Source organism: Abramis brama (genome assembly GCF_963993115.1).
Source record: "Abramis brama genome assembly, chromosome: 22".
In the NCBI taxonomy this organism is placed as follows: Eukaryota; Metazoa; Chordata; class Actinopteri; order Cypriniformes; family Leuciscidae; genus Abramis; species Abramis brama.
Genome location: NC_139984.1, coordinates 18889247 through 18906350, shown reverse-complemented (window position 1 = coordinate 18906350; position 17104 = coordinate 18889247). Strand labels below are relative to the sequence as shown.

The 17104-nt window shown below is 38.2% G+C and overlaps 1 protein-coding gene across 5 annotated transcripts in view; it reads right to left on the bottom strand.

Annotated features, from left to right (window-relative positions):
- The window catches only part of agrn (agrin), a 240350-nt gene that overhangs the window by 120670 nt on the left and 102576 nt on the right, over positions 1 to 17104 (bottom strand). For all 5 annotated transcript variants that reach the window (XM_084099236.1, XM_084099237.1, XM_084099238.1 and 2 more), the window contains one exon: positions 15340 to 15378. In XM_084099236.1, the coding sequence (XP_083955362.1) occupies positions 15340 to 15378 (39 nt within the window). The remainder of the gene's footprint in view (positions 1 to 15339; positions 15379 to 17104) is intronic.

Genomic DNA, 17104 nt, shown 5'->3' with positions numbered 1-17104 from the left:
GATCCTTTAGCAATCAGCCAGCAGTTTCTCAACAAAAATCTAGTGTCACTGTGGTTCCCAGTGTAATATGGCAGCTGAAATCACCCGTTTACCTCCAGTAGGTTTATTTGAGAGGTTAATGACACACTTTAGAAAAGAAAAAAAAGTGACAAAATGAAGCAATGCTAAGAATTCAAGACCACCGGATTACTACTGAGGGAAAAGGCTCTGGTCTTGTGTGAACAATGCTAACTGTAATCTAATGTGATTCAAGAGAACTGGGGGGGGGGAGTGAATATTCAATATGTGAGCATTCACAGAGTGGCTTTATTCAAACCAGATTATTACTAATCACATTTTAAATCTTTTTCATGTGAATACAGATTGTGAAACACACTACCTGACTGCTCGGCCAGTCATCCAATTAGCCAATCTGTGAGGTTTACCATGCACAGTAATTGTATAAGCATGCACTATGCTTAGCTTCTCTAGACGGATAGCACACTAAAAACCCTACATGGCAACCGAATGGCTTAGTGCAATTATGGAATGGCAAAGACTGTGATTTAATTAGATAAATATATGTGCTACTGCGCTCTTACACACGATATGCATTGTTCTTACAAGCGAGCAGCTCATGATCCACCGGTGTTTGCAGTGTCTCAGAGAGGCTTGGTTTTCAGTAAATGCTTCCACACACTAACTCATCTCTGCTTCTGCTCTGAATTTGGGTCGCTTATAACGTGTTTTTGGGAACACAAACTGAACCGCATCTTCCCATACTTGTAATAAGAAAGCGCTTATAAACCGGCTGTTGTAAACAAAAGTGAAGCTTTATGGGATTCCTGCTGTTTTCAGTCAAAATATTAACTTGATGTTTTGAAATTTGAATATGAAGAAATTAAGACATTGTAATTTTACAGTTAGGCCTATTCAGTAAAATAAAATAATTATTGTTAGTATTATTATCAATATTCATATATTTTCTTAAATACTTGTTTTATTGTAAAGTGAAATATTACAACATTAATATTTCTTATTTTGTAATAATAATAATAATAATTATTATTATTATTATTATTATTATTATTATTACTATTAAGAGTAAAATAATATATAATATTATATATAATATAAATAATAATAATACATAATAATGAAATATTAAATCTAATAATTATTATAGTCATACTAATATCTAATCGAAACAAATTCGATTATTTTGTGTTCTGCACAAGAAATAAAGTCATATAAGTTTGAAACAATAGGTTTGAAACATTTTTGGGTGAACTATCCCTTTAAGAAATGCGTCAGATTAGGCTTTGCTGAATGCAAAACTAGCCTAATTAATTGTTCGCAACTTATTTATAAGACAGATTAGTCATCTAGGCAACCTAGCGACTAATCAATTTTGAAAACATATCACTTTGCAGATTCATACACTGAAGACAGGAACAGGAGAGCCACATGCTCTCAGAACAAATGAATATTAACTCCAGAAAGCATCATCTGATTCATCTGTCACTAATTAAATGGGTAAACAGATGGAGTGTTTTCAGGAAACAGACATAAAAAGCTTTTAGAAGAAGCCGGACAATCTGATCAGAGCTGCACTCAGGTGTGACAGCACACACACACACACACACACACACACAGGAGACTTGTAAGGTCTGACAAATCCCAAAATAAGTTGCAAAAAGATATCAGACAAAATAGCTTCTACGTTTGATCTTGCACGTTAGCGAAATGATTTCCCTGTGTGAGTACAGATCTACAGTGACTCTTTATCACTTATTTTCCCCTTCCCTCTCTCCGTCAGTGCATTACCTCATCTGTTAATTATTCATCGTAACACACATACACACGCCCAATCAGCCTCACTGAAATCTTCCTCAAGTCTGGGCGTCAATAATGAATATCTTAACCACATCTAAAAATAGTCTGATCGACACCGGAAAAAAGCTTCCGCTGCTCATCAAACGAAAAAACAGACATTTTATGCTCGCATTCAAACTCTATGCCAAACCAAAGAGGTCTAAAATAAGAAATCTGTTCTTTTCCTCAACACAAAAACTCAATAATCGAGTGAAACGGACATGCACAGTTGACGGTTATACCCTGGTGACTGATATGATGCTGGCAGGCATTACGTCGCTTATTAAAAAGGTGGCACTTCCTGTTTTGCCGGTAGTCACCTGGGGTAGGGGAGCATATGGCGACTCTAACACATAATCTCCTTTTCTGGGAGGCTTCCACATGCAACACAAGCACCCCCTCCTTCAGTTCACCCCCCTCCCGATGATGTCATCGAAAGCCAGACGCCTCCGCTATCACTCCGTCTCGTATGCATGAGCGGAGATTTGTTGGCTGATGGGAAAAAGTGCAGCAAGAGGTGCCAAGAGCAGCGAATACTTGACTTCAATTTCGGCATTGAGCAAAGCAGCCTAAACTCAAGGTGGCACGGGTGATCCGATATAGCAGCAGGTTGTTAGGCAACACATCAAAGACTTGATGAGGACGGAGGCCTTAATCGCGAGTATCTGACAGCGTACTGCATGTTTTCGGCAGGACGCTGCGGTCTGGAACTAAGGCTGTAAACGAGAAGGCACCATGTGATGTGAAACAGACCTCATACTGTATCTCCAGATCTGCTATCTTCAACTGAAACCTGCACGGCCAATATCGCAACAGGCCAGGGCTAAACTAGCCATTTCTGCTTCCACGCACTGCCTTTTTCCTTTCCAGCTGTCTGAAGTAGAGCCCGACCGATATGGATTTTTGGGTGCCGATGCCGATACCGATAAAAAAAGCCAGATACCGATATATCGGCCGATATTATTTATGTGTATATTATAATACAGTAGCAATATTATTTATGTGTATTATAGTACAGTAAGTTTGGACACACTTTCCAATTGGTGTGTACAAACTTTTGATGGGTACTGTATATAGAATACACAGTATAAACAGAATAAATATATAAACGTTTTGCAATGATCACTCAAATGTGGTGATCAAACACTTGTGTGATAAAGATATGTAATGGAGGCAGGGTGAATGATAGAATGAGAATTTGAGCTGTAACCAAACTAGTTTGCATTGCATTTTATATTATATTATATTCTAAATACTGTTGCATAATCTTCACTAACTGTGCGTTCACACCGCCGGCGGCGAGAGCGTCAAAGTGGCTGGAACCCATTCATTTTCAATGAGAGCCAGCGCGGCGCGGCGCGTCTTGGACGGCGAGAGCGGCGAGAGGAGTTGAAATCAAGTCAACTTTATGGTAATAAGCTATGACGCGGTTCGGCGGCAACCAGCGGCAACCAATCAGAATGTAGAAGTCCTCCGCCTGAGAGGAAAAAAAACACACGCATTCTAATCTACGTCAGAGCGTCAGAGCGTCTCCGAATCTTTTTACGGCGTCGGTGGCAGGGCGGCGAGAGCGAATTTTGCCGCTCTCGCCGGCGGCGGTGTGAACGTACAGTAACGACTTTGTCTTTTAATTTAGTCACGTTATTTAAAACATAACTTGTATCAATAAATATATCAAAAGTGTCACTGACAAAACCTTATCTTCTATTTTTAATCTTAATTTCTCTAATATCTACCAGTGGAGGAAGAACTCAGATCTTTTTAGTAAAGTAAAATTAATAATATCATAATGAAAACGTTTATAATTACATATGTACAGTAGTTTTATACTATTTTAAATAAGTAGTAAGCAAAATGTACTAAACGTGAAACTAGGCTACTCTCAATGCAAAATGGCCCTATATAAAGTGTTATAATTATATAAATTATTGGAATATTGCTTGATGTTGTAACGTAGCAGAATGAGCTTTAACACTGTGTCTACACACCGGACGCGGCCGTTATTTTTTGCCACTTTTGCCAGTTCTTTGTGACAGCTTTTAGGTGCTTTATTGGCAGCGCCATCCTTACATAAATCACCGCACACAGCATTTTTTTAAATATTAATTTATCGGCCATTATAAATGCCGATACCGATAGTTAGGAAAATGCCTAATATTGGCACGCCGATATATCGGTCGGGCTCTAGTCTGAAGGTGGCGGTTTCTCTTCTGTGATGGATAAGACTGCAGTGTTTCCAGGTGCTGCTGTCTGACTGGAAAATAGATCTGCACTGACCCCTCAGATTCATTTCTGAGGATATTTTGTAATCTTATAAAAAAAAAGTCTGAAGGACTATGCAGCAGAGAGAGCTTTACAGAGTAACTGCAAAGACGGTATAATGGATCACAGGAGATTGAGTTCACTGTCGCGCCTTTCTGTTCAGCTGGAGACAAGATAGAGAAAAACTTCACAAACAACAGCCATTGTACTGAAAATTATCCATAACTGATTATGATTATTTGAGCTCTCAGATGTGCGCAATTACACCGCATAAAGGAGTATGGATTGTCATGCGAGCTTCGAAAAAAAGACCGGCAGTGCTTTATGAGTTTCAAGTCACACACGAATAGATGCACAAATGGTACTTTAAAGAATAAAATAGGTACCTCTTTAGAGAAAATCATTGAAATTTATTCTGAAATATTCAACACCTGTGTGAAATATTACATTTAATGCAGTGGAAATAAAATACCAACAATTAAGCATTTCTGAAATGGTCCGCATAAACTACTACTTAAAAATATGTTATCAACGGATGGCTGAAAGCTGACAAAAGCTAACTTTAGAGGGCAATTTTACCAAAAATGAACAAAAACATTTTATCATTTACTGATGTTTAAGAAATCATACAGGTTTGGAACGACATGAGGGTGAGTAAATAATGACAAAATGTTATTTTTTTCAGTAAAAATGGCGCTCTCTTTTTGACACTGGGAACCTTTTGACCTTGCTGCCATCCATTCTTACTAATTTTCATCATATGGAAAAGAGCAGCGTGAACATTATGCTTAAATTCATGTGGAATGTAACAACATGAGAGTGATGATGACAGTAAACTATCCCTTTAAATAGTGAAGAACATATTTTTGCAATTCTGCTAAATTTAACTTGCATTTGAAGTTTGAAGACACTGGATTTATTTGACAGTGAGAAGTGCAATCTTCCCAAAAAAGCCTTTCCATAAAGTGCGCCACTAGACTGCAATACGACTTCTGACCAAGGCGACCCTGACATTTTGACAACCAAACTGGAGCACTGACAGCTTGGAGAGAGCAGTGAGTTGCTGCAGGGATTTCTGCTGCACGTCCAGACGCGCTTTCACCTCAGCTGGGCTCCATCCAGAGCCTCTTCCTCAGGCATCAATGGCAGACACCTCAATCTCATCCAGCCGAGCCTACGGCAGACTCGCCAAATAGCAAAGCAGAAGACAGGCAGATAGAAAGGGAGATGTACATGCAGCACTTGCAAAGAGGACTATGAGTGAGATGGTTTAGAAACAGACGCAAGCAGTGCATGAAGAGAAATGCAAATGACATCTGCACGCTTTCGCGTGTTGTGATAAGATGCAGCATCTGAAACGGCTCTCCTGCTGGCATCTCCCCACGATTCAAAGTGTGACTGAAATATTGATACAAATCTAATGATGAGGTTTCTATCACTGAGATGCCTAACTAGCTCTTTTTAAAAGCAGCTTGAAAATACAAGAACATTCTTCTTACAATACATTATGCTTTACCATGAGTATTTCCTCACGCCAGGGTCCTAAATGGACGAGCCATGAGCCATGCCTGCGGTCAAGCCGATGCGTTGGTGCCTCGGGGTGGGTAGGTAGTCCTGGAGCCTGGTTTGACTCCCAGGAGGGCCTCTCGTACGGGCTCATTAATTTCAGGAGCCGCAAAACCAGCATTCCTACAGTCTGAGCTGAATGTTCAGGCTGAACTAATTGAGGCAAATCAGAGCCTATCATGATGGACACAGCCTCAGAATGAGGCATGCTGGGAGACAGTACAGGACAACAGCTGGAAGAGATCTGGTCAGCCTCCTGTCGGGCGGAACGTCATGCTTAATGTGTTACATATGAGGAAAACCAGGGGAGCGTAACCTAAGGTTAGTTTTGTTACAGACTCAAATTTTGAGAATGACTTCAACATTCCCATTTTGGACCCAGACAAACTTTTGATTGAGTAAAGACAATTAATAGCTCAAGGCGAGATAGAATAATAAGCTAAAGGCATTGTTGTATATCTCAAGCATATTTCCTGGCATATATATTTTGATTAAGCATTCATAATGCATTTCCCAGATAACCAAAGGGGTCTTGCTCACATCGTTGTTTATGCACCGCATGACTTTTGTACCCTTTTTTTCCCAGATTCTTTTTGCACCAGCTCTGAGAGAGGTGTTTTATAATTCCTTCCCAAATCGCCACCTTTCCAGCTGCCTGGCTCTTCCTTCTGTGACACATACAATCCCTTTCATTATGCAAATGATCTCGATACAGGCTTCTCCAGAGTTGCATGGCGAAGTTGCAAATGGCTGCATACAAAACAGCCTTTATTTGTCCTCCTTCAATTAAGGATTCCAAGATGTATCATTAAAGGCGAACAGGAGGGTAAAACACATCCTCCCAAAAGGCATCTTATTCCACAAAAGAGAGATGAATTTGGTAGTAAAATTTGTCCCAAAGCAGAAATTATGATTCATGGTAGTATGCATTTAAAAATCAAAAGATGGAAATGTATATTTAAAATAAATATATTCATGCCGTTCAAAGCTTTGGGTTACGATTTGGAATACGATTTTGTTTGTTTTAAAAAAAAAAAATATCCTTTTATCCAGAAAGGATGCATAAAACTGATTTAAAAAAAGTAAACGACAGTAAATACATTTATAATGCAACAAAATATTTGTTTTTTCAAATACATGCTGTTATTTTGAACTTTGTATTCAAAGAATCCTGAAAAAATGTACCACGGTTTTCATAAAATATTAAGCAGCACAACTGTTTTCAACATTGACAAAAATAAGAAATGCTTCTTGAGCCCCAAAATCAGCATATTATAATGATTTCTTAAGGATCATGTGGCACTATAAACCAGACTAATGGATGCTGAAAATTCAGCTTTGCCATCACAGGAATAAATTAGTTTTTTAAAATGGCAAAAAAAGAAGATTGTTCTAAGAAGATTTTTGATCAATTAAATGCAGCCTTACATTTATGAAGCCTTGAGTACTTCTTCCAAAAACATAAAAATCTCCATTGATTTCTATTGTGGTGTTGCATACAGTACCCATTAAATGCTCTTTCAGCCAACGGAATTGCTTTAGGATTCTAAGTGGACTCTACTCAACTGAATTCAACCAACTTGTCCACCCACTGAGACTCAAAATGAGAGCCAAAGTCTCTCATTTTCTCCCTTTCATCCTCTGATATTGATACAGAACTTTTTCAGCAATATATAATACAAAAAGGGAGTGTCTGCATGCAATATCTTCAGCAATCAGCTTCTTGATGGAAAATTATGCTAATTTACATGCACATGAAAACAAACTCACACCTGCACACGATAGCCACATCTATCACGATCACTCAAGGCGACGGCTGGCTCTCGGTTCTCGGCAGGCCACTGCCGTAAAAGAGCGAATGTCAATAGAAATGTTGGCCTCCAGCCTCGCCGGGCTGTCTAAGCACCTTGTCATAATTGTGTGCAGTGGTGCGAAGCACACATGTCAAACAAGCCATTAAGGGGAAGTCTGGGAAACAATACAAATTAGATGAGGATGAGTTGGACTCCTTTAGGGTTTATGAGACCGGAGGCAATGGACAAGCGCAAACACACACAACTGGGCCCAAACAACTGTCCAGTATGATATCGGGTCTTGCATGACAAGGAGAAGAGGCTGGTCTGCCATGAGTGCAAAGACCTTGTCTGTTTTTGTTAGCAAGCAAGAGAGAGAGAGAAGGGGAAAGATCGTGTTTTGGGGGTTTAAACAGGGAGATTTATGGTTTCCTGCACTCTTCATGCAGACCTACTCCATCATGTCAGCAGCAGTCCAGGCACAAACACTGACAGTGCTGCTACTGCTGCTGCTGCTGGAACATTTGAATAGAATTGCAAAGCAGTTACGCCTTACAGTTACACTAGACTGGACAGAGAAACCAGAGCACACAATTTAGAGGACAGCGGCCCTCCTGCTGTGAGGATTTGCTTTTATGAAGAAAAAAAAAGCAAGAAAAAACTACTGTGCAAAATCTGACTAGCATGACACAGCAGTGAGTCTTTCTTATGAAGAAAAGTGAGGTACTATTACAGGACACAAAATGTAACCTGTACAAAAAAAATGACTGTGGCGGGTCAGAAATAAGGGATTTGCTGGTTAGCATAGACACAATTAGCCCCTGCTGGTAGATGCCGTAGCTACACTCTCTGAGGGATAAAAACATATTTTTTTTCCATTCACAGTTATGCAAAAACATGTGTATTATTGATTTTTATTCTTTATTTTAAATATTTAGTGCATGTTCTCCGAAATGTTGTGTGGAAACACCAGAAGACCAGAGCCTGAATCTAACCTAAATAAATATTTGTGATTAAAAGCAATAAATAAATAAAAAACTGCCAAGGTCAGAAGTATACCAGTGTTCAAAAAATAAAAACATGTTTAAAAAACATGGCAATACTGTGATAATTTGTTTAAGTGAATATATATGCCAAAATAAGCTGAACAATATGCATACAGTACATTGGAATACCAAATACACTAATAGAAAGACAAATGAAAGTCTGTACTAAAAACTGAAGTGTACGCAACATAATTGGTTTCATAATGAGACTAGAGAGCGTTCTAATTTTAACGGGTGCGATTAACAATTTAAAAAAAGAACGATAGGGATTGCCCCCGCATTACGGTCCCATCATGTCGTTTCGCATTTCCTTGTAAGCCTGTCAACAACATCTGAACCCTGGATCTATGTGCCAAACGATCACATTAATCATTCAGCACAGCATCTCAAGGTATTTCTGCCTGACTAATGCATCTGTGAATGCTTCAGAAACAGCACTCAATGTTTCATCATCATCCCAAATGCATTACTGCTATGCATTGTAATTATGATAATTAAATCCAAAACTACATCAGAAGACGTCTTTCCTCTTGCAAAGACCTGATATTTAGCGCACTGCCTTCTGCCTCCGTTTTGGTTCATTGTTGGTTTGGTTTGTTGTTTTGTCCAATCAATGAATTTATTCAAAAATACATTAAAACTGCCATTCATACATACAGTGCAATGACTTGAACTCACATCTTCTATGAATTAATATTCATTTTGATATGTTTTGGGAACAAAGTTGTCAGTGTATGATTTGAGAAGCATTTTAAAAAAAATGTGTCAAGGCAAAGTTAGTTCACAATGTAAAAAGACTTGTATTTTTCAAGATGTAAAAAAAAAATCGGTTACACTTTTTGTTAAAGCTACACTGTGTAATATTTTAAGTTGATTTTTAGCAAAAAACACGTTATTTCAAAATTATACGTTCTCATTAATGTGTAATGACTTCAACCAACTAATTAAGTATTCTCGTAAGTGTATAATCTGCCAATTAGAATACATACGAGTGAGTCGCTCGAATGGCGGAAGCCATGTTGCACATCCATCTTGAAAATACATTAGACAAAGAGGGACATACAAGCTTCGCCTTTCGCGTTTTTACACGCAGTGGCACCGTGACGAATGCGAGAGGGAGATTTGCTCGCGTTTGCCGGCAGATTTGAAATAATACGGCCACCGTAGAAGTTAAAACACCTTCGGAATGGGAGGAGCTAGAAAGTAATATTCAGCTGGTAGTCATATACAATTTCACCGCTAGATGAGAGTAAATCCTACACAGTGTAGCTTTAAGGTGTCAGTGTTACAGTGTAGTTATACATTTAAGTACTGAGTAATAATAATTAACTACTGTACATGTACTTACTATAGGGTTAGGGTTAAGAATAGGGGTTGGTTTAGGGTTAGTTGCATGTAATTATGCATAATTTATAGTTATTAGTACAGTAATTACATGTAACGTGTAACAAGGACACTAAAATAAAGTGTTATTAATATATGACTTTTTACTTGGTTACACCACATGACATTTTAAAGTCATTAATTTGAAACTTGGCTTGAAAATAGTTTAAATGTTTTTCAAAACCATAAACCAACATGAATACAAAAATAGTTTTTCTTTTCGTTATTAGGGACACTTTTCCGTCTGACTTGAACACAAAAGACTAAGTGCATATGTTCTGAATCTGAAGTCCAGGTAAAACCAGAGCTGTGACAATTCCTCACTGATGCGAATGTCAATATGAATTGCCTACCTCACGACCCTCTGAAACAAACCAGCCACATCTCAGATCTACTTTCTTAGCCTCAATGCGTAAACTTGCCATCTCTCTCCTCCAGAAATCAATAGCTTCCATTTCTGCTCTGTACACTGCTGAGTTGTGTCAAGAATATGTTAGACAGATTAATATCAAAACAAAGCTGTGCCCACACCTCCCCAATTTCCTCTCCAAGACAAGCTCTTCTGTTTGTTGCTTATGCAAGCAAATGCTGATTCTACAGAACTAAAAAGACAGCCATTCTCGAGAATTTCACGCAGTTGTATTCATGTTCAGACAGCACAGAGGGCAACAAAACTTCCCGGCGTAATGTCAAACTCGAAAACTTCGACAAGAGCTGGAGTTAGGTATAACAGTTAATCCCCAGATGAATTTATGCCACATATTTGATATCTTGATACGCACTGTCCTCTGGAAAACTACAAAAAAGAGGAGATGAACATGATTTTTCGGGCTCTTTTGTGTGAAATCCATGACATGAAAAGATTTAATTAAGATAAGAGACTGGTAATAATTAATTCTGCTTCCTTCTGTCAAGAACACAGCAACGGCTGCATAAATTACACAAGCCTTGCCTTTTATTTATTATCATTTCCACTTTCCCGAGGAAGCCGTTTGAGCTTTTCAAAGCTAAAGAAAGTTTGGCAGGGTCTCTGAAAGTAAGTCCACAGCTCGGGCGCACATAAACATCTCAGTCCTACATTCAACCACCTACTCAATTCAATCTGCTATTATGTTTTTTAGCAGGTACAGCTCGGCCCCGAGGGGGAAAACTCGCTGTGACAAACGCCAAACGGAAGGCTGCATTCAGATGGAGTGTATTCATTACCACACGCTGAGAAGTGTAGGAGACAGCAAGGAGGGTTTGAGTTACCATGTCTGTATCTCATCATCTCATTTCCAACATGGCCCAAATTAAAGTGGGAATGCAAGGTGACCTATTGCTAAAGGCGACATCTTCTCATACGTAACTCTCAAACCGGTCAAACATCTGATCTGATGGTTATAAACCACCCAACACTGTTTCTTTGACTCCTTCTAAAAATAACATTCATACGTGGCCAAACCAAGGGCATTCCAAGTACAAAATACCCTCAAGTTTATCGCTTGGCGCACACAACGTCGTAAGTGGGTTGGATATAAACAAACGAACATTTGTTTTACTGAAAGCAAGATGTTTTCCTCAAGCCAACTTTCTAAAACGCCAGAGAGATAATTAACAGGACAAAGCTCTGCCAAATCTTACACGAATGACCTTTGTGTGGGCAACATGGCCCTGAGTTTGAGAATCTGGCAGCGTTCGTTTTGCCGCTCACATTGCGACTTGAGCGGCTGAAACTCTAAAGGACATCGGCTTAAAGACAGCTAACAAACAGCCTACCAAATTACGCTAATTAAAGGTCGCTTTGTCAGGTTTCAGCTAGTGTTTAAACATCTTTTATTGAGTTGGAACAGGCAGATGCACATACAAAAGAAACTTGGTTTCTGTTATTTGAAAGGGAAATGCTTCAATTGTGCTGGTAATAGTGGGATACTTGGATGTCTGTGATGTGATTCCGTTTAATTAAATATCTGTGGATAATTTGGTCTGGGAATGTCATTATGCCCTTGGAATGGAAGGCATGTTTTCCTTCTCATGCTCATTTTCCTAATGCACAGGCTTTTATATAAGTACATCTCAGGCTTGTAACGAATTAATATGGCAATGAAGGATTGGGGATGGAAGTGTAATTGGACAACCGATCTCCCTTGACGCTTAATGGCCTCTGCAGACAGCGGCCGCAGGGCTGGGCATGAGATAGCTGGGAGGAGAGCTTCTCTGCGGGCTTGTGAAGGTCTGGCACATAAAGAACCGTCGGTTTGAGAACTTGCAGAACAATCGGAAATGTAATTAGGAGCTGGCTGTGGCTTTTAAACACTCGGCTAGAACGGAAACAAACAGACGGGGAAAAAGAAACATCCATGTATCGTAAACGTGCAGTGTGATCAATAGCCCACGGTTCGGAAAGCATCAAAGGGGGAATGTTTTGTGACTTCACTCGGCACCTCGCAATTTCTCTCAGAACTGCAGGGTTTCAAAGCAATCTCTAATGTCATTAAACTTCTATTAAAAAGCAGTTAGAAGTGTATATTGCCTCTATTTCTCTAGGACTCAGACGTATACATTTTAGGTAACATTTTACGAGTTTCTGATCTCTTGGTAAAGAGTAAGGTTAATCAAAACATCAATCAAACATAATTACCTAGCAGTGCCACATGGACAGTGTTTCAAGGAGATAATAACTATTTTCTTTTAGCTGCTGCGAAATAAAATTAATCTCAAACTGGATTTTCAACACAAGCCTTTCCTCAAACCCTCAGACAGAACATCCTATGAAGCAGGTGACTGTGCAATTAAATCGAGCCTCGACCCAGCAGGGCCGTTTCTTCAAATGCAGTTTTAATCTACTGATACAAATGTTTCTTAAAGTTTTCTGTAAATAAATTGTGACCCTAATTAAAATGATTTAAATTAGTGCTGTCAAATCGATTAATCGCGATTAATCGCATCTAACATAAACGTTTGAGTTTATATGTGCGTGTGTGTTTGTGTGTGTATGTAACATGTTTTGGAGAAAAACATTTATTTCATAATGTGATTTAGCCTACCTCCCACTTTCAATTCTTTTACTTCAATGAAAGGTTAGATTTTTGCTATTTTTTTGAATGAAAGATCAAAAGGATAAACAATGTAGATTTATTTTTTACAGCCATTCTTGATCACATTTACCAGGGGTGCCATTAATCAGGAACTGACCCACTTGAGCTGAAGCTGTACAATAAAATAATACTGGTGAACAGGGCTTGACATTTACTTTATTGCTCACCAGCCACTGTGGCCAGTGGTTTTCCAAAGTTACTAGCTACTCAGCATTTTCACTGGCCACAATACCATGAGGAAGAACTGTCATATAGATATCGCATAATTTGGCAGCAGGTATATTAGGCTGCGGTCACTTTAAGACCTGGCGCACAAATCCATTATACTATTACACATGCGTGTTTACGTTCACTTAAAACATACTTGACTGTGTTTACGTGAATACTCACCAAGACTGGCATTGTGTGTGTATTTGACTGTTTAAGCACAATATACATTATAAGCAACGAAAAAAAGCGTAAAATTATGTGCAATCCAATGCCGAAAGTCAAGCCCTGTAACAACAACAATATTCATCCGGAGCAAATTAAATGAGGGAGTGAGGGGAAGCGGGTTTGTGTGTCAAATTGCTGTTGGAGTGATGAGAGAGCAAGAAAACGCAGCTGGTATTGTGTATCTATTCTGCGGAAAATGAGTATTGAAAGCATTATTTCAGAATCGATATGTATCGAAAAATCTATATTTCTGACAACACTACATTGCACTTAGTTTATTATTTCAGATGACTTTTTAAAAGACTACAATTAAAAAATGTAAAGCCTATATTATATATAAAATTCAACCCACCAAAGTGGCTAGCAGGAGTGACTGCGTTACACGCCACTGCTAAAATCACCCGCAATCAAATGCTCAAATGCTGGTAAACTAGTGATTTATTAGCGGGTCAATACGCTGATTTCACGCAGCCGTTATTTTGAAATCGTAAGTGAGGCTCCGGTGGGAAGAAAACCGGAAGTGTCGCCTTTAATCACAGGAGAGTCGTGAATGCGATGGCGTATTGTTGTGTTTAATGATGTTGTGTCAATTCTAAAACTGTACATACATTTCTTTCATACTTTAGACTATATACAGTGAAATTCATTTATAAATAAAAAAATTTTTTTTAGATATAATTCAGAAAGTAAAAAAAGAAGCAGGAATGAATATATACATATCCTATATTGGATATTAACATCCAATTGTGTAAATCGCGGCAGCAGCTTCAGGTTGGTAGTCCAAGGCATTGTTGTTTATCTTTACTTCCGCGGTTCTTCCCACCGGAGCCTCACTTTTGATTTCAAAATGGCGGCTGCGTGAAATCAGCGTATTAACTCACTCAAACGCATCAGTATATGAGATTAATCAGATATATACACACAACATGAACGTAAAAATTACAACTTATATCTGTACAAAATGCTTAAGTAAACTTGAACTAATTTAAATAATACTAAAACAACACTTATGATATTGTCTTTAACTCTAAATGAAAACTAAACTAAAACGAATCTATAAAACATTACTAAAAATGGACAAAATTTAAATAATATTTGTATCAAAAGAAAAACACTGACAAAAACACACAAAAATTTAAAAATTAGAGTGAACGCTCATTATTGTTTGTTTGCTACTCCTTTGGACATTCAGGTCTGGTTTGGTGATGACAACCACACTGAAAACTTTCAAAATGTTTGCACATGTGCACTGGAGTTAATTATACGACATGTAATTTTGGCACATTAATACCGGCTACACCCACACACATGCAGCTATTTTGTTTGAGTATTTACAACGGTGTCCATAATGAAGCTCCCTCCAGCTCATAAAGAGAAGCATCTCCACTGCCAGCAGCTCAGGAGTAACCTCCAAAGCCCATTTCATGTTGTCGCATATAAATATTCATTAACAGAGTGGGGAAACCAGCTGTTTCTCCCAATTAATCTGTGCAGAGATATGCCATTTGCCAATAAATTGTTGTTGTATAATTAATGACTCTCATTGCATGGTGACAACGACAGAAACAATACCTCATTTAATATTGAGATTTATATTCATAAACTTGGCAAAAGCAAGCAGCTAATCAGCTTCAGTAATAAGCGGAGGTGCGTCTCATGTGGGAAAACTTTAGCCACATACCCGAGAAGTCAGCCACCCTGCATCCCACCAGTGCAGATAAATCAAGATGTCAGGAGATTTCTACATCAAAGCAGATGTTCCTCCCTGCTTCTCACTGACCATGTTAACAGGCTACACACAAACAGACGATGGGAAGCGACGTGGTGAGGACACCCACTTCAAACAGCAAACGGGCCTGAGCTGAGATCATTATCTGGGCAGGTTGAAAACACTCTGGTCAGGAGAATTCTTATGGGACTTACCATCAGGAGGAGGAGCCGGTGTGAAGTGAACAGGTTTATCTGCAGAGGAAGAAGAGAGAGAGAGGCACATTAGTTAAAAGGAAGACGTCAGGACAGTCCCAGGCGGTCAGTAGTCGTTTTGAATGAGTGGGTAGACAGTGGACTGCATGATTCTTTCACAGAGGTTAAATCTCAAAAAGAATAGATTAAGAGAGATCAGTTGGAATATGAGATTAAAGGAAAGGTCTGGGTTAAATACAACCTGAGCTCAATCGACAGCATCCATGGAGTGACATGCTATCAGTTACCACAGGAAATGTGTTTGCTGTAATGCCCTTACAGCACTAAAATAAATGTGAAAACATTTAAGTAAATTCAAGTAAAACACTTAAAAAAAAAAAAAAATTAATACTTTTCTTCAAAAGAATGATCAAAATTGATAAAATGTGACAGTAACAACATTTATAGGGTTAAAAAAGTTAATAAACATGTTATAATGTTCTGTTGCTCATTCTATTGATTCTATTGAATATATTAAATACTAAAAGAAAATAAATGTATCACCGTTTGTAAGCACAAAAACCAAATTAACTTCAGATTAAATTTAATGCCTTTATAATGCCCTTTTTAATGCCATACATGATCCATGACTAACCACAGATATATATGTATATATATATATATATATATATATATATATATATATATATATATATATATATATGCTGGCAATCGATTAAAAAATTAACTCAATTAATCAACATTTTTTTCTGTGATTAATCGCAATTAATCACAATTAAAAACACTCATTTCTGTAGGTTTATATCTAGTTTATATATTTTATAATGTAATAATTTCACAGTTAATCTCCAAATTAATGTAGAAACAACAAAGACAGTTTATTTCAAATACTTGTTTAATGGCATCTTTTTTATGAATGAAGGTCAGTCTCACTGATACTAATACAGATGTCTGGATAAAAATGATATAATGTAAAGCTAGCCAAAGGATGACAAAAATGTACGGATGCTGCGTTACATTTAAAGGGTTAGTTCACCCAAAAAGGGTGAACTGCTAGGCTGCTAGGCTGCTAGGTGACCGAAACTTGCTGGCCCAGAAAAGTTATTAAAGAGATCGTTAATATAGTCCAAGTGACTACAGTGGCTCAATCTTAAGTATATCAAGCGACGAGAATACTTTTTGTGCGCGCAAACAAACAAAAATAACGACTTTATTCCACTATTCATTTCCTTCTCTCTGGGGCTCGTAGTGTTTTTGCGCAGCGCATCTGTGTTACACGTCATCACGCATCACACACATGACCAGCGTCGGCCAATAGTGAGCCTACGTGGTGACGTGTAACACAGACGCGCTGCGCTAAAACACTACGTGAACCAACTAGAGGCCCAGAGAGAAGGAAATGAATAGTGGAATAAAGTCGTTATTTTTGTTTGTTTTTGCGCACAAAAAGTATTTTCGTCGCTTGATATACTTAAGATTGAGCCACTGTAGTCACTTGGACTATATTAACGATCTCTTTAATAACTTTTCTGGGCCAGCAAGTTTCGGTCACCTAGCAGCCTATGGAGGAGTGATCCAGCTCTCAGATTTCATCAAAAATATCTTAATTTGTGTTCCGAAGATGAACGAAGGTCTTACGCGGTTGGAACAACATGAGGGTGAGTAATTACTGACAGAATTTTCATTTTTGGGTGAACTAACCCTTTAATTTTGGAATATATTAAAATAGAAAAAAGTTTTCAAATTATTTTGACATGATTTTCTT